The sequence below is a fragment of the Nothobranchius furzeri genome, chromosome 4, assembly GCF_043380555.1.
Source record: "Nothobranchius furzeri strain GRZ-AD chromosome 4, NfurGRZ-RIMD1, whole genome shotgun sequence".
Lineage (NCBI taxonomy): Eukaryota > Metazoa > Chordata > Actinopteri > Cyprinodontiformes > Nothobranchiidae > Nothobranchius > Nothobranchius furzeri.
The window spans coordinates 16,840,358-16,861,341 of NC_091744.1; the positions used below are offsets into that span (position 1 = coordinate 16,840,358).

The window sequence follows — 20,984 nt, forward strand, 5'->3', positions numbered from 1 at the left end:
GAACCACCAAATAGTTCCCGAGCGCGGCTTGTCTGCAGCTCACCGCTCCCCCAGGGGATGGGTCAAATGCTGAGAATAAATTTCGCACACACACCTGTGTGTGACAACTAATGGGACTTTTTAACTTTATGATGAAATGCGAAGATTTGAGAATCTTCACATATCTATGTCACACTGTGAATTTGCATTCTTGACTCCATTCTGCCCACATGAAGGCCTTTTATTTTTTTGCAGCAAGGAGAGAGAGCAGACTTTGTAACATGGCTGAACACGATCTCTTAGCTAACCAGAAGTGAGATGTGTGCATATAATTTATAATAATGAGAAATCATTCTGTTTTCAGCTTCCCTCTGCACCAGCAAACATCTGCATCACAGAACAGGAACGTCATAGCTTTTTAAATTTTAAATTATTCATAAGGCATTGATTTACACTAGAAAACACTACAAATGTACTGAATAAATGAGTAAATCTCAACCTTAATTAAAAACTATTCAAATATTTATTTTGACAGGCATGACAGTGGGTTTATGTTTACATCTACCAGCCTATAGAGGGCACCAATGCCAGTCCACTGGCATAGCAAGGCTGGCTCTGTGGAAAATTGCAGACTCAGCAAGTCAAGCAGCTGCTTCTGAGCCCAGATGACATCATTATCCTTTTTAGAAAAGGAGTGACCATAAAAGATCTAAAACCAGAGTGAGTTTAGATGAAGCCTACAACAGATGGACACAAATAAAAAAATTCACGTCTTAGCAGCAAACCTGGAATCCCGACGAATGAAAACCTTGTTTTATTGTTGCAATTACAACCATCACACCCTAGATGTCGCTTTGGTGTTCGTGTTCCATATTCCACCTTTAAACACTAAACCTGTAACATTATCACACTGCCCAAATGCATTATCTCAAATAAAAAATGAATGTACTTTCACTCTGGCATCTCAGAAAAATATTTAGCACAGTTAGTGACCCAAAGACATATACAACCAGTGTCTAAGTATGAGAACAAGTTTATTACAAAATGTTTCTGTGAAACTCTTAATCTTCCCAGCAGTGTTCAAACACAGCAAGCAGAAACCATCCAACCATATCTTAGGAGGCGGTATACTTTAAGCAGAAGTTCCAGGTATAGTCCAAGTTGCTGAGGAAAACTGAAACATCTTCTATGGTGTTGACATTCAGCGTGTCGGCTGCATGAATCAGTCAGGACTGGTTAGACAGGTACACACATGAAGCAACACCTCACACACGTGGGCGTGTCATGCAGCTGGGAGTCTACATTCTTTCTTCTCATGTTGCGTTAATGCTGCTGCAGTGATCGCATTTGCACAACTACAAATGTTGCTTTACAGTTCTCAAAAACAACAGAGTACTCACCTTTTGTGCAAAAATTGTTGCAAAGTGTTTAAAAAAATCTTTGTGGTTCATGCCTAACAAAGAGACGAGTTACACTTGAGACACGGTATCACAGGTCTAACACACCAAGGTTTTATTTAGTTAGTAGATTAATCTGACTTGAACGCTTTTTGACTGTGTGAGGAAACCAAAGAACCCAGAAAGAGCCCACGCAGCCCTGTAGAAGATAAAAAAGGCAATCTGCTCACAAACAGATCTGCACATTCAACATAGACCTTCATGCTATGAACAGGCGGTGCTGAAACCACACTAACGTCCTGCCTGCACAGAGCATATTTGAAATTTAAATCAACCAACCAAAGGCACACCGACTTTATCAACTAGGTCGAATGAGTAAACACAGAATACCCAAATACAAGGTTTGCATTAGTTTTAGCTAACATGGAAGGAGAAAAAAACATAACAGTCATTCTAGACTTTTTTTGGGTACATAAAGTGGGAAAGAAATGTTTCAATGACAGATTGTGCAACACCACGGGTGCAGTTTCTCAAAAAGATGAGCAAAAGAACAGGTTTGATGCACAAATATGCACGAGTTGTGCCAAGCTTGTCGAACAGTTTATTTAAAAGTAAAACCAATAAATATTTTTAACATTAACGGCAAAACATATAGCTGTAGCTTTATTCTTTTGGATGTGTTCTGAATAAAACAGAAAAATCTTAAATCTAGAGGAAAAAGGTTCACCCAATATTCCATCCCAACACATCTGTTTAAGACATAAATGCACCAATTAGAGATGCAGATGACTGAGTGTTGATTTCTTTCCATCAACAGTTTGGAGCTCTCAGTTTTCATGCAAACAGGTGTCCAAGAAGTCAAGCTGCTCACTTGTGTCTACCCCAGAACCCCTCACAGTCACTAATGGCTGGCTTGATCTTGTCTCCGGTTGCACCCAAGCAGTATCTCCACTGATGAGGTCCATCTGGCACGCTGAAACAGCACCTACTTCTAACTACAGGCTGTAAAAATGAACGGTGGTGCATTCATGTTTTAACTTTAAAGCTCAGAACAGAAACCAGAACAGAAGCTTTTAGGAAACTGAGCTTCAAACAGAATCTTTAACACATTTTTTCTTCTGTTTTGGTTGAATATTCCAATCAGTCCATGTAGTCAAAGTCCTCTGGGATGCCAAAGGCTTTATTAATGTGGCCATCATCAAAAGAAAACTTCTTTTTGGTCCAGGACTTGATGGCAAAAACGTTGTCTGCAAAAAAAAAAAAAATAAAATAAAAATAAAGACAATTTCACCAATAAAGAAAAAGCCTTTTAATTCAGTCAGTTGGAAAAAAGAAAGGGATCGACACCAAGTGATCTCGCCAACAAAACCTATTAATCCTAGTAAATATTCAGGCTTTAGCCAAAGATTTGACTATTTCATGAAAAAAACCTCCAGACAGAAATGGAACCCGTGACTTCTGTGAATGCAAAAAATCTTCAGTCAACAAAACATTTCTGTTAACCAGCACTAAGTATTTTTAGCCTAACCAGTCAGGAGACTGGTTACCAGTATGACCAGCGGTCCGATCTCATTACGAAGTCAACAAATGCACAAGTCGAGCTAAGAGCTGGAGGAGGATGGCTGGATTGAGTCATCTATTAGGAGAGGCTCAAACTTAGTTTTTGTTTCTACTGTTGTATAAATAAATGCAGAGATCTGTTTCCATTAACTGTAATATAAAAAACATATAAAACAACAAAAATCTAAATTTACCATCGTCTCAAATCTGAAGAGTTAACGTCCAACAAAAGTCTTCAACCATTAGAACAACATCCCATAATATTTCCTTTACTACAACACAAGCCATAAAACTGATGGAAATGTTGCCTCTTGAACAACAGAACTACACAATCCCATAGAAAAAAGTTCATATTTTTAAGACGAGTTTCATTCATCTTGAATTGATGTCCATGTATAAACGTAAAAATGACTCACCTGTCCACCTGGAGACAGCTTCTTTTGCCACTCCGTTGGACTTTCCTGTAAGACACCAAAAACCTCCATTTATTTACCACTTCTGCATAAATGGTTTAAACAGCAAAAGAAAAATCTGGCAAAGGAGACTTTTAAGGCAGATCCTGAACTCGTAAGACTGTCGACAGCTCAGTGAGATGCTGAGAAGTGCGCTGAGTGCTACAGTCAATCTCACGCCTGAATTGTTAGATGTGAGTGATATTGCTGGTGTCTAACTAAAACAACATTGGCTTAAAAAGCTAAAACACAGCTACATAATGAACCGTAACCAGTCTGAGCTGCTTCTTCAAATTAAAATCTACAACAGGAAGTAAGAAAATCCAGTGGCAGAAATTACTTTACCTTCCATTTCACATAAGCAAATCAATCTGAGGTGAGTGCTTCCATAGCAATAAAACCACATTTTAACTTGATACTGATCACATAAGTATTTGGGCTCCATATGGAAGTGATTAACAACCTTAAGTTTAGTAAAGATAAACTACTACAGGTTAACTGCCACAACAGGGTTGGTAGTTTATAACTGCAGATGGGAGGAGGAAGTAACCGGATACAGCAATGAAATCTAACTCATTAAACTAGTGCTTCCAATTTGGACTTGCCATTTTATCCTTATTGCTCTTTTATTTAGCAGGAACAAGGCTCCTTGATCAAGAATAGTGTTTTTATAAAGAAAACTGGTCTTTAATTGATTTCAAAAGATGTTTATCATTCACTAACTAGTGGGTGTTATAAGTACAAATAAACTGTTGTGATTTTAACCCCATGTGTAACTGCAGCTGCCTAATCTGGGAACTACAGGTGTGAGGAGGACTGTTGATGAACTAAATTAACCCAAAACACAAGCCTTTTGCCCTGCTGTGTGCACACCCACCTCACCTGTTACTACAACTGGTTTATGTGGGCGTGGCAACAGCCTCGAACCAGAACATTTACAGCTGCGTGTGACTTGGCTTGATCAAGAGGGCGTTGTCTGTAGGTACACTTTAGTGGAATAAAACCAGATGGCTCAGCAGTTTCTGGTTCAACAGTGAGTCTGGAACTGACAGACAGCTTCTGATCAACCAAAATGTTTTAATCAATTATAATTTCATGTTTAAAGATACTGGAAATAAGAACTTTAGCATACAAGGCTTTCTACAAGTCTGACTTTAATCTGCAGCAGACAAAACACGAGAAACCTCAGAGCACAGCTGCACACGCCTCTACAAGGTTCAATCATCACTAAAGAGATAGTTATCTTTAACAAAACCCTGTGTGTGTGTGCATGTGCGCGCGTGTGCGTGTGTGTGTGTGTGTGTGTGTGTGTGTGTGAGGCCAGAAAGTAGATAATCAGACCTGCAGGCACGTAGACAGCTGGATGAAAACAAAGTTTGAAAGTAAGAGCACACAGGTGATTTCCCTTCTGTCTCAAATATTTGTCTAAGACATGTGGACAGCCTTGGCGGACACCACCAAGGCTGCCCTTTGTCACTGATACCATCCACAACTGTTATGGACAGGATATCTAGGTGCTGTCAAGGTGTTGGGCGGTTTGTTTTGGTGGCCTGAAGTTTTTTGTAGATATTGTGGTCCTGTTAACTCTCTTAGACTGATCTCCAGCTTTTACTTGGAGCGGTTCGCAGTGGAGCGTGAAGCAGCTGGAATGAGAATCAGCTTCTCTAAATCCGAGACCGTGGTCTTGGATCGGAAAAGGGTAGAATACCTTCTCCAGGTCAGGGACGAGGTCCTGCCTAAAGTGGAGAAGTTTAAGTATCTCGGGGTCTTGTTCACTTGAGGGAACAATCGATAGGCAAATTGGTGCTGCATCTGCAGGGATGCGAGCGTTGTACCAGACCGGTTGATCAACATTCCAACCCTCACCTACGGTCACGAGCTTTGGGTAGTGACCGAAGTATGAGATCGCAGATACAAGCAGCCAAAATGAGCTTTCTCCCCGGGGCGTCTGGGCCACCCGATTAGAGATAAAGCGAGAAGTAGATCTGCTGCTCCGCCACATCGAGGTGTCAATTGAGGTGGTTCGCGCATCTGGTTAGGATGCCTCCTGGACGTCTCCCTGGTTAGGTCCAACCAGGAGATCTAAAAAAGACCTAGAACACAATAGAGGGGTGGCCTGGGAATGCCTCAGGATAACCCCCGAGGAGCTGGCTCAAGTGGCTGGAGAAAGGGAAGTCAGGGCCTCTCTGCTTAGGCTGCTGCCCACACCATCCGACTCCAGATCAGCAGATGGATGGACACAGCAGCATTTATTGAATTAGAATACATTCTCAGAAAAAAGACCATTCTCTTAGTTAAAACCTGGTCACTTATACTCTTAGTGAAGTCAGGTATCATCTCCCTGGAGTTTAAAAAGAAAAAGTTCCTCTTAGCCATCGTCCACAACTCTGCAAATGCTCATGTCAGGGTCGGACAGCAGCTCCAGCACTACCTTCTCTGGCCAAAGCATACCTACTGTCACCAATCTGGGTGACAAAATGGACTCACAACTCACCTTTGACACCCACAACAAACACCAGTGTAAGACTTATTATTATCACCTTAGGCAAAACCACGTCGAATGCTAAGCCAGGCAGATGCAGAGAAGCTTGTCCATGCCTTTGTCTCCTCCAGTTGGACTACTGTAATGTTCTCCTCATCAGGGTTTCTGGAGAAACCATTCAGACTGCAATACATCCACAGCAGGGCTGCTAGGATATCTATTTACACACATATGTACGTAATAATACTTTAACTATGAATAAAAGTAAAACTGTAATTAACAAATTTTGTTAAAATGTCAACAATTAATTAATTAATTTAGCTTCATTTTCAACAGATGGAGTCAAACAAAAAAATTCCACTTATCAGCAACAAATCTGGTATCCCGATGGCTGGAAACCTTGTTCTATTGTTGCAGCAACAACCTCGACACACCAGATGTCACGGAGCTCTGAAGAAAATCGCGGGAGTCGTTGAAAAGGCAACAAAAAATAAGTTAGAACCAATCTACCAGTGTTGATGAGGGAAGCCTGTCATTAATATTTAACTAGTTTATGGTTCAAACAGCCATCCTTCACATGCAGAACGTTTCTGACTGCTGGCAGGTGGTATGTTCTGATGCTGAACCTTAAACTCTATAAACAGTGACAGTGTGATTCTTACAACATCTCACGATTCAATTCGATTCCAATTCTCGGGGTGAAGATTCCATTCAGAATCCATTCTCAATTCAAATCGATTCACAATAAATATTCTTAGCAACAAAGGATCAAAACCAGGATGTACTACTTTCTTCTGTAAGCTAGAAATCTGCCAGTTGTCTGATGTGGAGAGCCGTGAACGTAATGAAGGAGTGGGTTGCTCTGGAAGTCCATGCATCATTTACTAGAATGATACTTTACAGAAGCTGTTTGACTGCAAACAGTATAAGCAGAGAATGAGCTAGGAAAGGTTAGGTCACTGCCGAGCTGAGCTTAGATTTTAACATGTACTGTTTAACCATGAAATTTAAATGTAATAGGGTAAAACCCAGTGCATTTAACATAATGCTGCATTTTTGAAAATGGGTTGAAATATAACATGTTGGTGGAGCTGGGTTCCGACTATCGGTATGGTCTCCCTCTCCCCAGCGACAGCTCAGCGCATCTCTGATTGCAGCTGCGCCTGTCGGCTTGGGGAGCTCTCGGAGACCTCTGTGTTCCACCCAGTTTTACCCAGTGGTCAGCACGGCGGATCTCTGACTCAGAAGCTCCGGTGTTGTGCACAGTTATCTCCGGTTGTAGCTAGGTAGCTACCTCCGATAGCTTAGCTCCCACCTCCGCGTTAGCTTAGGGCAGGGGTGGGGAACCCTGGTCCATCGAGGGTCGCTATCCAGCATATTTTAGTTTCAACCCTGCATCATCACACCTGATTTCACTCAGCAGGTGATTAACAAGCTTCTGCAGAGCTTGATGAGCTGCAGAACAGAACCAACCACTGAATCAGAAGTGTTGGAGCAAAGACATGCAGGATACCGGCCCTCGAGGACCAGGGTTCCCCAATCCTGGCTTAGGGGTAGCTTGTAGCTACATTGCTTCAGTTTGACGGGTGTCGTCATTTGATCCCAACCTTACAGCCCCACCCTCAGCTCCACCTTTTCCCTTTTTTGGAATTTTCTAGGTTTGACGGAACCTGTGACACGGTCAAAATGGCGGTGGTGGCCACCTCCCATTTTGGCTCAAAAATTTATAATTGAAGCCAATGGGCATGAATTGTCCAGTAAATATGTCGATGGTGGAGACCTTCAGTACCGCTGTTCCCCAGTTCTCCCACTAGATGCTGTTCCTACGCATGGTCAGAGCTGTTCCTATGTTTAGGAACATTTTCACGCTTAAGTACAAATTGGTAAATACCACACAATGCATAAATTCGTGCCTACGCACAAAATAGGCCCAGATGTGTGCGTAAGTACAGTTGATAAATTCAATTCAATTCAACTCAAAGATACTTTATTAATCCCAGAGGGAAATTAGAGTTTCAGTACACACAATTCTGAGGTCAGGCATAGACACATGACAAGAATTGGTGACTGTGGTCATTCGCAACCCGAGTCGCGCTACCTTAATAGAGATCAGTGGGTTTATATGAGGATTGAGTCAGGTGGAGGGAAAAAAGGCACTTCAGAGTTACCCTCCACAGGAAGGGCAGCTTTGCTACGCAAAAAACACCTCAGACAGAAATGCAGCAGACTTCAGATATTACACAACCTAAGTGTCCACTAGGTGGGGAGGTAGGGTTGGGGACTCTCCTCACATCAGTGCATGCAGCCGCGACAAGCAGCGCTCATCACCTCTGTTTGGACAGGGGAGGGAGGTAGTTGGGTTTAGAGAGCACAGTGACTCCTGGAAACAATTCAACGGCCTTCACCGGTCGCAGTCCCACCCAGGCTGGGATAGGGAGACAGAGTTGCCATGGCGACAGCAGCATTCCACATTTCTTCTGAGGGGGAGTAATCACTTCAGCCTCACAGGCTCAAGGGCACCAGTTTCAGATAAGAACTTGTTTGGGGGCAGACACAGATAATTTCCTCTCTGCCTTAAAGTTCTGTTGGTCCTCAACCTCTCTAAATCCAATAACGGTGTAATTAATCGATCCCAATCCGTGCTGATCCATCAACTCGCTCCTTGATCGAATCCACCTTCTGTGCCAGAGTCTGAATCTCAGCCAAAGTTCCAAGCTTACGACTCATCTCGACAATTATATGAGTCTGTGCGTTCACAGCGCGGTGTAATCCATCCCTGAGCTCCAGGATTGAGCCAATATTCCTCGACAGCTCATTAATTTTCCAGTAAGCCAGATAACCACTCAGGCCAAAAAGTAGTAATCCCGACACCAACATAACGAATATCCAGACGTCTTCAGAATCCTCTACAGACAGTTGAGAGGCAGATCAGGTTCCACTGTTTCCAGGAGTCCATGATATGTCCAGCTGGCTCTGTCCCAGAGGGGCATCCAGGAGCCCCTTCTCCCATTCTCATCGTTGAAAAAATCTTGTCAATGGCATTGAGAGACCAACTGACCAGATCCATTTTTAATAATTTTCAGTTTCCAGAAAAATGCAGAAGCGCCGTGCACCCAAAGACAGACAAAGAGCTTTGGGATAAGATAGGGAGAGGAGGAAAAAAAGCGTCTGTCCAAGAGCCGGAAGAAGAATGATGCCCCTGACGTTTTTTATCCTACCGTCTGACGTCTGAGGCAGTTTGTTGCTGTTTGATGTTTTCTAGAGACCTGATATTGTCCTATAATGTACACAGTAGCCCCGATCCAACAGAAGAATGAATTTCACAGATCCTTTGTAATTAATTATAAATCATCCGATCACTGACCAGAACATTCAGGAGTTTATTCAAACTGTCATCATGAAAACTGATGCAGAAACGTTTGCGACGATTGAATTTTGTGTTGTTCTTAAAACTTGGTCAAAACTAGTTTTTTTCCTCGTCTAATTTAACCTTTGAACAAGAAAATAATCAAGCCAGGGTAATCTGACCGTACTCACCCCTCTGTGAACCAGTTTATGGCCTCAGCGTTAAATATGATTGTAATTAAAATGTGTGAGAAGACAGCTAAACAACTTCTTTCATGTCCAGATAAACTAGGAGTTGTTGTCTTTAGCAAAACACCAAGTCTACAAAAATAAATAAATAAATAAAATAACTAACACAACTGAATCAAGATGTTCTTAAAAGTTGGGAAAAGAAAAAACTCAGATAAAAGTAAGACTTTCATACTGTGTTTTATTGTGTAGGAGGCACGTTTCCACCAGTCAGGAGCTGTGAATAATAACTTTTAACTCACGTATTTGCTCGATGACTTCTGGGTCACAGTCGCGGTACTTTTCCAGCTCGGCTTGCAGCTGTGTTCGCTCCTCTCTCAGAGCCTGCAGCTCCTTCATCAGAGAGTTTCTTTCTTTCTTCTCACACAAATATTATTTTTAGATTATATTTGACCAACGGGTAAAAATGTTAATGTGCTGATTTTGTGGTATAAATGTGTTCTTACCGTATCTTGACGGCCGACTTTTGCCTTGTCGACTGATTTCTCTAGAGACACCTTTCGCTGTTTAGCATCAGAAATCTAAAAAAACAAACAACATTTCATCAGCACAGGCTGAAGGAACACTTAGAAGCACATGATTTAAGGGAGACTAGGCAGTTTTCGCTAGCTTTTAGCACCCCCTAGTGTCCATTTAGTAAAATCAAAAGCAAAACTTATCTCTTTGCTGTGCGTTGTCCTTGTGGCACCTCAATCTGAAATGTCTCTTGTAATTGAAGTTTTTGTCTCATACATGTGACTTGTTGTGATTTTGTGGTCTACTTCTCCACAGTCCAGGCAAATATTTTACACTCACTTTGTTTATACAGCTGCTAGTCAGGCAGCCTTGACGCCTAGCTAGGAAGTAAGTTATGTCTGCCAAGTCCTGAGTAGGAGGGGAGAAAAGAGGATGGGCCGGGTGGGGGTGTTCTTATATTTGTTTCGTCAACATGTGTGTCTGTCTTGCAGGACTATACATTTGTATGTATGTGTTCTGGGCTCATTCTGTGACCTTCACAGAGTGAGACCCAAACGCCCTTCGGTAATAAATAAGATAAAAAGACAGAACGTTCTAGCTTTATTGTGTTTCATCGGTTTCGTGTAAAATTTCCATGACAATATGGCACCCCAGAAGGGGCCCTACGAGTGAGTCACTGAGGATCTGCTCACCAGTGGAAGGGCCACCCGGGACTAAAAAGACGGTTCCGCCTCACCGGACTTGACATTTACGGGAGGGAGGGCGGTGACTGTTGTCGGTGACCAACACAAGGGTCCTCTACGTCCAGAATAGAGGAATTGTTTCATAAACGGTGAGCCACAGACATTTCAGTTAGTTTGTGGTAATCTTATGTTGTTAGTCTGGTTTGTTTTGTTTAGTCTGTTTAAAAGCGTTTAGTGTTTCTGAGTGTTGTGTAGGCTCTGTTGGGATGAGCCTGGGTGCTCCCTACAGCAGGTCTGGCGTGGCCTGCTAAAAGGAACCTAGGCTGGCGTTCAGCAGGCCTACATAGCTCCTGTTCAAAAGCGTAAAAAGAAATACAAAACTAGGGCGGTGTCCCTAGGACAGGTCCGGCATGGCCTTTGTGATTTTTAGCCCTTTTGGGTCGTTTTCCAGAGACTGCTGTGTCGGACAACAGGCTGTGTGTGAAGACGCTCAAGAGATAAGAGTAAAAACGGGTTCCCATAAAGCCGGTACCGGCTTCATTAGTGTCTACAGGAGCTACTCATCACTAAATTAACAAATATGCTGTGATCACAATCTAAAACATGCAGGAAACGTGCTGGAAACAGACCGAAGAGCCAGGTATGCAAGCTCAATTTTAACAGACCGGACCGGCACTCTGAAGCTGCAAAAGCAGTATTCTGGCCACAGAGGGCGGTGGGGTCTGAGTGACATTTCATTCACCCTGTAAAGAGTCATTTTAGCCCATAGCTCAAGGAAACTATTTAAAAATATGAAAAAGTTGCAAAGTATCCCTTTAAATTAATTAAAAGCTGCATGGTGGCACAGTTATTAGCACTGTTGCCTCGCAGCACGAAGGTTGCAGGTTCGAAACTCGGCTGCGGCCTTTCTGCGTGGAGTTGCATGTTTTCCCCATGCATGCGTGGTTTCCTCCGGGTACTCCGGTTTCCCCCACAGATCACAACATGCCCTATAGGTTATAAACTGTAAGTCGCTTTGGATAAAAGCGTCTGCTAAATGAATAAACATGAATAAACATAAATCAGCATCAGAGAACTTGATAAGGCAACCTCAGCATTATTGAAAGCTAATGAAACACTCATCGGGTGCTTGTTAGGGCATCATTGTTGATTGTGAAGATTTGTGACTTTTTGCACTTTCTGTTAAAAGACTGATTATTGCACATTTTCCACAAACTGCAAATGCTGTGTGCGTCATATGAATAACATTTAGCATGAACACTCAATGTCCGCCCCAGAAATCTCGTGGCTAACGTTCTGAGAGGAGTCGCCGCCCTAGCACCATCTGCCAGCCTGATGACAGGAGGAAGAAGCAAGTCATCATAAACCACAAGACGTTCAAATGGGAGCAGACTGACGATGTTCTCACATGAAACTGTCAGCTGGAGTTGGAAATAAAGCTCACCACTGCTTCTGTTATCTGTCATTTTAATTTTAAACAAAAATGTTATAAAGGAATAAACAGCAAATACATCTGACTCCTTTTGTCTCCTCGTTCTCATTTTAACCTTTTTGGAAGGAGTTTCATTGTCATGTTTAAGCCGAGCTTAAACCAGAAGCACCGAGACAGAATTAAGCTTCTCTGAAACTAAAGTCCATCTTCTCCTGTCTTCAAGTCGAGTTTTTACTAAACCGAGGAAGAGTAGAACGTGCATGCTGGTCTGTGCAGACTCACCTGTTTATTCAGCTCCTCCAGTTTGTGTTTGCGAGCATTTAGGGCCTTGCTGGGAAAAGCCCAGTAATAGTTTGATGTTCCCACTCTTTCAGTGTCAACCATGTTATCATCGACCAGGCTTTGAAGCACCTCCTTCACCGTCATTGGAGCTACAATCAAAAGAGGAAAAATGAAAAAGTCTCTGAATAATCCCCTCCACCAAAGGTTTATGAATAGCTAATTGGTACATTTACTGAAGACCAACAGATCAGCTTGCTTGGTCGAGTTTCATTTAAAGTTTTCATCAAAGAACTAGAAGTATCACATATTCTTCTTGGTTAATAGTATAACGTCCAAAAGGGTCAATTTTCTCCGATATGTTGATCAACATAATAACCTTTCATCCACAGAAATAAATCCACTTTCTATGTGACCTAAATCCAGAAGGTTCTGCTCAGCGCATGTAGACTCGCTGGTAGTAGAGTAGTACTAAATCTGATTGTTTATAATAAAATGTTTGCAAAATAAATAAACAGGAACATAGCTACTTGCAGAAATAAACGTTGACAGTATGATAGGGTTGTTTATTATATTAAAGTTGTTTTCACTTCTGATCACACAACTATTTATTTTATTAACAACAATTATAAAAATCATTTTGCAACATTCCTCTTTACCTTGACCCTTATTTGGTCGTGCTTGCCTAACAACATGCACTCTCAGCCCTTTTTAAGGCTAAACTCATGGCAGAACGAGGGCAAAACACTGTGACATGTTTAAAAAAACATCTCTACAGCAATATTTTTATTAATGTTCCATTGACAAGCATAGATGCTCAAAAAATACATGAAATTATTTTTGTGCACTCTGAGGCCCTGTCCACATGTAGCCGGGGATCTGCCAAAACGTAGATTTTTTTCTACGTTTTGGCCTGTCATCCACACGAAAACGGAGTTTTTTCACACGAAAATGGATCTCTTTAAAAACTCCGGCCAAAGTGAAGATCTGCGTTTTCTCCGTTTTGGGTGTCTGTGTGTGGACAGACAAAACCGGAGTTTTAAGGTCCGCAACGTCACTTTCCGCGACAAAAAAATGCTGACATCACGTGTGCGACCTGTGTTTACACTAGCCGACAGCATGGATGCCCTCAGAGCTGCGCTCGCTTTATCAATTGTCCACACGCTTTTTGCTTGTTTGTTTTTGCAAGCGGAATTACTGCTCCTTGCGGAAGACCACAGGCGAAGGACGAGGTTAAGAACGGGGGAAGTACTGCCGCCTACAGGTCTGGCATGTCCTTAACAACGTATTTATCCGGGTATGTGTGGACAGAGTTTTTTTTAAAAATGAGGTGGTGTGGATGCAAGTTTTTGGAGGGGCGGATATTCGTTTTAAAAAAAAAAACCCGGCTACATGTGGACAGGGCCTCACACATACAAAAATGTTTGATGAATTTATTATCCTAAATTATCTCTTTGTGTCACAGACTGGTAATGTTGTACTTATGTTATATTCTATATTGCATGATTTACTTGTTTTTATTCTAATGTGCATGTTTTTATTGATGTGTTTTTAGTTTGTTTGGTGCAACATTGCGTTCCATTCTGTGTTAATCACCCCAATCATCTACACCTGTGGCAGAGTGTTGCCTGGACTGCCAATTAATGAACAGGCACAGGCAGGAGGCGAGGGCAGACAGGTTTTATTGAAAGGGAGGAACGCGTGGACCAGGGAGAGAGACAGCTAGGACAGCAGAGATGCACCCCGGACGGTGTCTTGAGGACACGTGCCGGGGACCAGTTATTGCCAGAATTTTGTGTGCCCACGGTGGCCGGGCGGAGGAGGAGTAAACCCGCCGTGAAGTTATCCTGTGGCTCCACGAGGACGACGACGCCGGCCTTGGAGGTTCCCTGGTCGAGAGCTCAGCAGGGCCGGACTGGACCGCCTTGTCCCTTGAGGCCCTGCGCACACTTGATTGAACTCTCTTTTTCTCCTTGGCGTCATTATCAGGGTTTTGTAATAAATGTCCCTTTTAAATTTGCTTTGGCTGTCGCACTGCTTGCCTTGTTTTAGAACCTTTTTAGAACCTATTTAATCTCCTTTTAATATTAGTGGCACCATGCACTTCGATCGTGTCACATTTGCATTTAAAAGCAGTCTATTTAAAATGTTAGATTTGTTTAAAGTACATTTTGGTCTCATATTTATACTTAATTAATGAATAAACAGAACAGCTTTGCCACATGACGATATACCAGAATTCTCCTTAAAATGTGAAATCTGGATAGTTTCTCAGGTTTGTACGTCTCAGAATATGTATTTGCAACAAAAACAAAGATGCAAAATACTGAAAAACTTGATTTTTACTAGGTAATGATAATTAAGTATATAAAAATGAAACAGAGTTACTCAATTGATGTCCTTTTTTGTTGAAACTGCTACTCACTGATTCCTTTCGACTTGGGAGCAATCTTCTCGATGTCTTTTAGCTGAAACACATCTTTCTGAAACCAGAGTGAAAGAACAGATTAAAGAAATTGCAGTATTAATGCTTTTAACATTAAGGGACAATGTGTACATTTTACCATTAATCTCTGGCAATATCCATCAACATGTTGTTGAAAATATATTATATGATGCCCAGTTGAAAAATATTGGCAGCTTTGTAACATATAACCATAAAAATCCAAATACACTGGGCTGCAGCTTGTAGCACGGAACCGGGAGTGGGCACAGGGCACAACCATACCAATAAATGGGAATGGAGCAATTTATTTCCGGAACTGAAGGGGGCGCTATAGGGAGCCTAAGTCACGCCCATCTACTTCTGGACCATGGGTCCCCAGAAGAACGAAAAAATGAATGCAAGTCAATGGAGGCTAAAAACGCTATTTTCTAATTCCGCTTGTTTTGTGCCATGGATTTCACATATGACGTCCGTGAATTTTAACCCTTTCCACTGTCTTTTTGGGTGACCCCTCGAGGAAAGTTGACCATTAAGCAGGATTGATGGTTTATCCCTTGAGGTCCACGTGGCAGGGGTGAGGTGGTGCTCACTCCTCACCCCTGCCACGTGGACCTCAAGGGATAAACCATCAATCCTGCTCAATGGTCAACTTTCCTCGAGGGGTCACCCATAAAGACAGTGGAAAGGGTTAAAAAGAAATTTTGATACCAAGAACGCATTTTTTTTAAAACGGGGAAACACTATTTTGGGTTTTGTGTGAAAATAAGTCCAGCACTACAAATGTGCGTCACGAAAGTGACGTCATCGGACGATAGGAGAATGTGTAATTCAGTTTTTGGTTTATGGAAGTTCAGTTTTCTTTGCTGCACTTTATTTTATTTTTGTAAATCAAAATATTAAAGCAATGAAAAAAGTGAAGTTTATTTTATTATAATAATAACAATAACAACAATAATAATAATAATGATAATGTATTTAATTTATAGGCACCTTTCAAAACCCAAGGTCACCTCAAAAAACATGATAAAACCTATACAAAAATAAGAATAAGATAATTTAAACAATTGAATTACAAAGAATATACTATAAATTACAGAGTGGGGAGTTTGTGGACTAGAGAGTGTAAGCCAGTTTGAACAGGTGAGTTTTCAGTTTGGATTTGAACGAGAGGAGGAAGTGAGATCCAGAGCCGAGGAGCAGAGCGACTAAAAGCTCTGTTTCCAACGGTGGTGAGACGAGCAGGAGGAACCCCAAGGTGAACGGCAGAGGAAGACCTGAGGGAGTGAGATAGGACAGCAACATGGATGAGATTGGAGAGGTAAAGAGGGGCGAGACAGTGGATACATTTGTAGGTGAGAAGCAGGATTTGAAGGAGATTCTGTGTTCAGTAGGCAGCGAGTGGAGACGCTGAAGAACAGGGCTGATGTGATCTCTGGAGGGGGTACAAGTGATGATTCGTGCAGCAGCATTTTGGAGAAGTTGGAGCCAATGAAGGGATTTATGGGGGAGACCAAAAAGGAGAGTTACCGTAATCAGTCCTAGAAGTAACTAGGCTGTGTACGAGGATGGCTGTAGCATGAGGAGTGAGAGAGGGGCGGAATCAGTTGACGTTGCGTAAATGAAAGTAGGCTGAGAATGATGTTGATGTGGGCTTTGAATGATAGAGTGCTGTCAAGGATGACGCCAAGACTCTTTACATGGGGGAAGGAAGGATGGAGGAATTATTTATGTTAATTGATATGCTGGGAGACTTGTTCAGAGTGGAGGGTTTCTCTATGAGTAGAATTTCAGTTTTATTGCTGTTGACTTTCAAGAAGCTGGACAGGGAGGCTGGAGGGAAGATTCCATCGGGCTGAGAGGAGATATAGATCTGGGTGTCATCTGCATAGCTGTGGAAATTTATCTTGTATTTGTGAAAGATTTGGCCAAGTTGAAGAATGTAGATGACACAGATATTTTAGATCACAAAGGTGCAGAAGAAATTCAGGTGATGCTTCTTTTGGGTTAATATTCCCCACTTTAGTCCTTTGGATGTACTTTTTAAGATGTTTGTATTTCTTACATGAAGTTCTAGTTTGTTTTTACTGTACATACTCATAACATATATGTAAATACACAAGTTATAGTCAGGGTTAATTTACCATCACTTCAACTTTCGGTTTGAAATAAAGTGATCATTAATGAATCCTTCTACCCCAAGTTTAAATTACCCAAATTTTAATTTTTCTAATACCTTTTCATCAGTAAAGAAATAAAATTGGCCTTCCAGTTCACAAAAGCACTTGAACTGAAATCCCAGCTTTCATATAAAAATGTCCTAAGAAAACCACAAATAAAGCAAATTCATCACATCACTACATCAATAGGGTTGGTGAAACTTACTGATTCAAAGAAAATCTCCATCATACGAGTTCTCTTCTCCTCCAAACTGAGCCCTTTCTTCTTGGACTGTAAAACAAAAACAAATGAACAAAAAAAAAGAGAAAAATTCAGTCTCTCAACCCATTAAAAACCAAATCCTGAATGAAGTACAAACCAATTCCATCTGCTGAACTTCCAGATTAAACTCTGAAACAGAAAAACGTCTGTTCCATTACCAGCTCTAAGTGGGATCATGAGCCAACGGGACATGTCTACGCTGAATACCAGACTACAGACCAATAATCAACCGTAGTTGTTAGCAGCAGCCTGCAAATAGAACGGGGATTTGGATTGTAGGAAGACTTTATGAAGATTTTGAGTAGGGCTGCACATTATATCGTAAATATATCGTTATCGCGATATCAGCGTGTACAATATGTATAACGCAAAGAACAGATAAATATCGCAATGAATGGTCAGCTCAAATGTTTGCTACACATAACGCATTCTGTCAAACGGAAGCATGATGTTTTTTTAACAAGTCAAATAGAGCTCTTCACCCATTTGGCCAAATGGCTGGGTTCTCATAGGTTAGATGCCCACCGCCGAGGTGGACGGCACTTCATTTTGATGGTTAGCAAACACCTGAGTTAGCTTAGCTTTGTTTTTCCCGGGATCCACTGATTTCCTTTTCTTGGTTTTTTTTTTTCCCTGTCCTCACATCTTTAGCTTTTCTCATTTTTATGATTATTTTATTTAATTGTTTTTGATTATTTTTGCTCCTGAGTTAAGCTTTTATTTATCGCAAGTAATATCGTCAACGCAATATTATCATTGTTATCGAATATCACAGGATTTCCTAATATCGTGCAGCCCTAATTTTGAGAATATGTGAACGTTTTATGTCCAAAAGCTATGACGAGTTTTAAATCAGGCACGTGGCTCTATTCCAGCAACATGATTTGTCCAGTGCAGAGCAACACCTAATAGGATAGGCTGTCGATCTGTTTTTTAAATCAAAGCACTATCGACTTGTTCTCATACGTCTATTGAGAAAAAACATTTCGAAATATATTTTTTTGTTGTTCCATCGCCCAGCCTGATGTTACCGACTACTGATGTTATGGTTGCACGCAAATAAGACATGTCTAGATATTGAATATGAAAATCAGCACCACAATAGATCATCGGCTGACCATGACATCTACTTATGGGCATCAGAAAAAAACAATATTGGTCGACCTCTAAAACCTAGCCTCCTCCTCCTTCTACTGTGTTTTATTCTGTATTTAATGTAGCTGAAAACGAAGCAATATATATATATATATATATATATATATATATATATATATATATATATATATATATATATATATATATATATATATATATGTGTGTGTGTGTGTGCTGCATTCATCAGCACTGTGGAATGTTTAGTACGGCACAATTAGCCATAATGTGCATCTGATTGTAATAATTCTGAAGTGAGAACTGTGCACCCACCACTGTTGTCCTTTGCAGTAGACAGACAGACAGACAGACCTGACTCTGGCTCCAGTAGTGGCAGTATAGGAAGCAACCACAGCAGAAGAAGCAGCAGCAGCTTTCTTAAATATCCATTTGAAATTCATGACCTTCATAATGAGTGTATTTAATTCAAATTCAAAAAAACTTTAATCATCCCCGAGGGGCAATTGTTAGATTTAGTTAGATTGATTTAGTTAAATACTCCTAGTGTGAACCCCTCAAACAGCAAAGTGAACCATTCATTCAGTCACCAAACCGCAGTATCAGACGTCTTGGAACTAATTTGTATCGTTACCCTCTCCTCTGTCAAGCGTGTAGACTGAAACAAAGCCAGACTCCATTATTCTTCTAGTCTGACGAATCTAGCTTCGGAGAGTAACTTCCAGACGTGATGACGACACTAACAAATCAAGACATGCTTACCATTTTGTGATGCGGCCTGTATCAGTAACACCCCAAAACGTCGAGGCAGTTTAACAAAAGTGTAACCTAAACGACAAAACGTCCAGTTCCTTCTGAATTTCCCGCGAAAGACTCTCAGGGATCAATGCTGCTTTCAAGTTGCCTCGAAAAAGACAAACTCTTCCAGTAACAGTCACGTGTTAGAATGAAAGGATCCGTAGCAACATGTTGTTAAAATATATGGGCTGGGAATAAAACTAAACAGATTAATATTACGGAATTCCCGCTAAAATATTTTAATATGCTAACAATACTATTGGAACAATTCGTTTTTTTCCCCCAAACGGTTCGTGAAGGCATCGTTGCTTTACTGCAGATCTGCGGCAAAGTAGCGTCCTCTTCTGAGCAATAATATAAATGCACAAACACTAGATTATCCATTTAGCAGAGGTGTGACCAAGTCACTGCTTTGCAAGTCACAAGTCTTTCCAGTCAAGTCTCGAGGCAAGTCCAAGTCGAGTCCAAAGTCAATGATATGGAAGTCCAAGTCAAGTCCAAGTCCTTACCTTTGAATTTTCAAGTCATAATCAAGTCATCTGTCAAACTTCCGTTTAATGACAATGATAATAAATCAATTCCAGAAATACAGTTTCTTAAAGCTTCATTTATTTGCTCAAACAAGCAGAAAGTGCAACTGAAACCGATTATAATCAAAGTGCTGCTGCATTTAGCAGTACAAGATCACACCCAGAACCAAGAATCATTTATGATTTTTGTCCATGTCGTGCCACTTTTGTGCTAAAATATCAAATTTGCTCAAGTCATCATCAAGTCAACAGATGCAAGTCAATTCAAGTCGCAAGTCATTGGCGTTAAAGTCCGAGTCAAGTCGTAAGTCTTTATAGATTTTGTCAAGTCATAAGTCATTAAAATAATTACTCAAGTCTGACTCGAGTCCAAGTCATGTGACTCGAGTCCACACCTCTGCCATTTAGCGTTCTCAACATTAAAGCAAACACATTTCTTTTTCTTGGGCACTTTGATTTTATTTGGCATAAAGAATATGAACATAACAAGAAAATAAAAGGATTGTAAAGGAATCGGATGGCCAAGTGTAAGATGACAATTGTTACAGCAAAAGCTTCAAGTGTTCATCTACATGGCGCAGCTTCTCGTGTTAGACCGTTTTGATCAAAAAAATTCTTGGTGTAGCTTTATTCAAAAGCATGTCATATAATAATAAAACAAAACATCATAAAAGCACATTATAAATGAGTGGGAAGATCCCAGTTCAGCAGCTTTCTTTCATCAGGTTGTTATTAAAATCATTAGCAGGTCTATTACAAACCCAGAACATGCATACAGAGCAGAAGTCACTGTTGGGTGGCTTGTGTTTGGTGTTTATAGTGATCACAGCACAAACACATTTGAGTCAATTAAAAAAATACATTTTAAGGATCCATTTATATTACTGTGTGATAACTGAATTACCCCTGCTTCTAAAATTGAACCAAGTCCCTGTCTTTTATTTATTGTGCATGATATTCTTAGAAGATGACAGTAAAATCAGCATGCAGACATGTCAAATCGTGCTTTTAACGATCCCACTCCCTGTAGTGCAGCAGGTGATCTTATAGTGAGCAGGCAAACTGTGAAGAGTTTTAACTGGAAGCTGCAGTACTGCAGTTTTTAACGTCCACTACTTCTCAGAGAACTAAAACACATTTTATTTCAAAATCCAGTCATTTTATAAGCAAGTGCATCAGCATTCATCCCACGTGTCTATTATATGTATGCTAATAAAGCTTCATTTTTCAAATTAGCACACCTCAGAATGTGAGCAAGGTTAGGAGTGACTCTTAAAAAGCACCAACCAGAACCAGCAGCAGGCTTCTGTGAACATCAGAGATTCTTGTTTCACTTGGACAAAAATA

At 40.9% G+C, this 20,984-nt stretch overlaps 1 protein-coding gene across 3 annotated transcripts; it reads right to left on the bottom strand.

The window, feature by feature from the left end:
- Window positions 1-1,954: 1,954 nt before the first annotated feature.
- mnd1 (meiotic nuclear divisions 1 homolog (S. cerevisiae)) lies at window positions 1,955-19,185 on the bottom strand. Of its 3 annotated transcripts, none has more exons than XM_015964096.3 (8): window positions 19,072-19,185; window positions 17,143-17,208; window positions 14,740-14,797; window positions 12,318-12,466; window positions 9,911-9,985; window positions 9,707-9,821; window positions 3,353-3,397; window positions 1,955-2,623 (listed from the first exon to the last, which is right to left on the bottom strand). In XM_015964096.3, the coding sequence occupies exons 1-8, from the start codon at window positions 19,072-19,074 to the stop codon at window positions 2,517-2,519; spliced, it is 618 nt and encodes a 205-aa protein (XP_015819582.1). In that variant the 5' UTR covers window positions 19,075-19,185; the 3' UTR covers window positions 1,955-2,516. The 3 variants fall into 3 exon arrangements, with proteins under 3 accessions (XP_015819582.1, XP_070406239.1, XP_070406237.1); XM_070550138.1 differs by lacking the exons at window positions 1,955-2,623; window positions 3,353-3,397 and adding exons at window positions 5,990-6,087; window positions 6,232-6,320; XM_070550136.1 differs by lacking the exons at window positions 1,955-2,623; window positions 3,353-3,397 and adding an exon at window positions 6,005-6,320.
- Between the last annotated feature and the right edge of the window lie 1,799 nt (window positions 19,186-20,984).

Bases quoted from the DNA above. Each gene is read 5' to 3' on its own strand.
- mnd1 (XM_015964096.3), bottom strand. The intron at 14,798-17,142 runs GTAAGTTTCACC...CTCTGGTTTCAG, and splicing joins TGGAGATTTTCTTTGAATCA to AAAGATGTGTTTCAGCTAAA. The intron at 9,822-9,910 runs GTAAGAACACAT...TTGTGTGAGAAG, and splicing joins AAGTCGGCCGTCAAGATACG to AAAGAAAGAAACTCTCTGAT.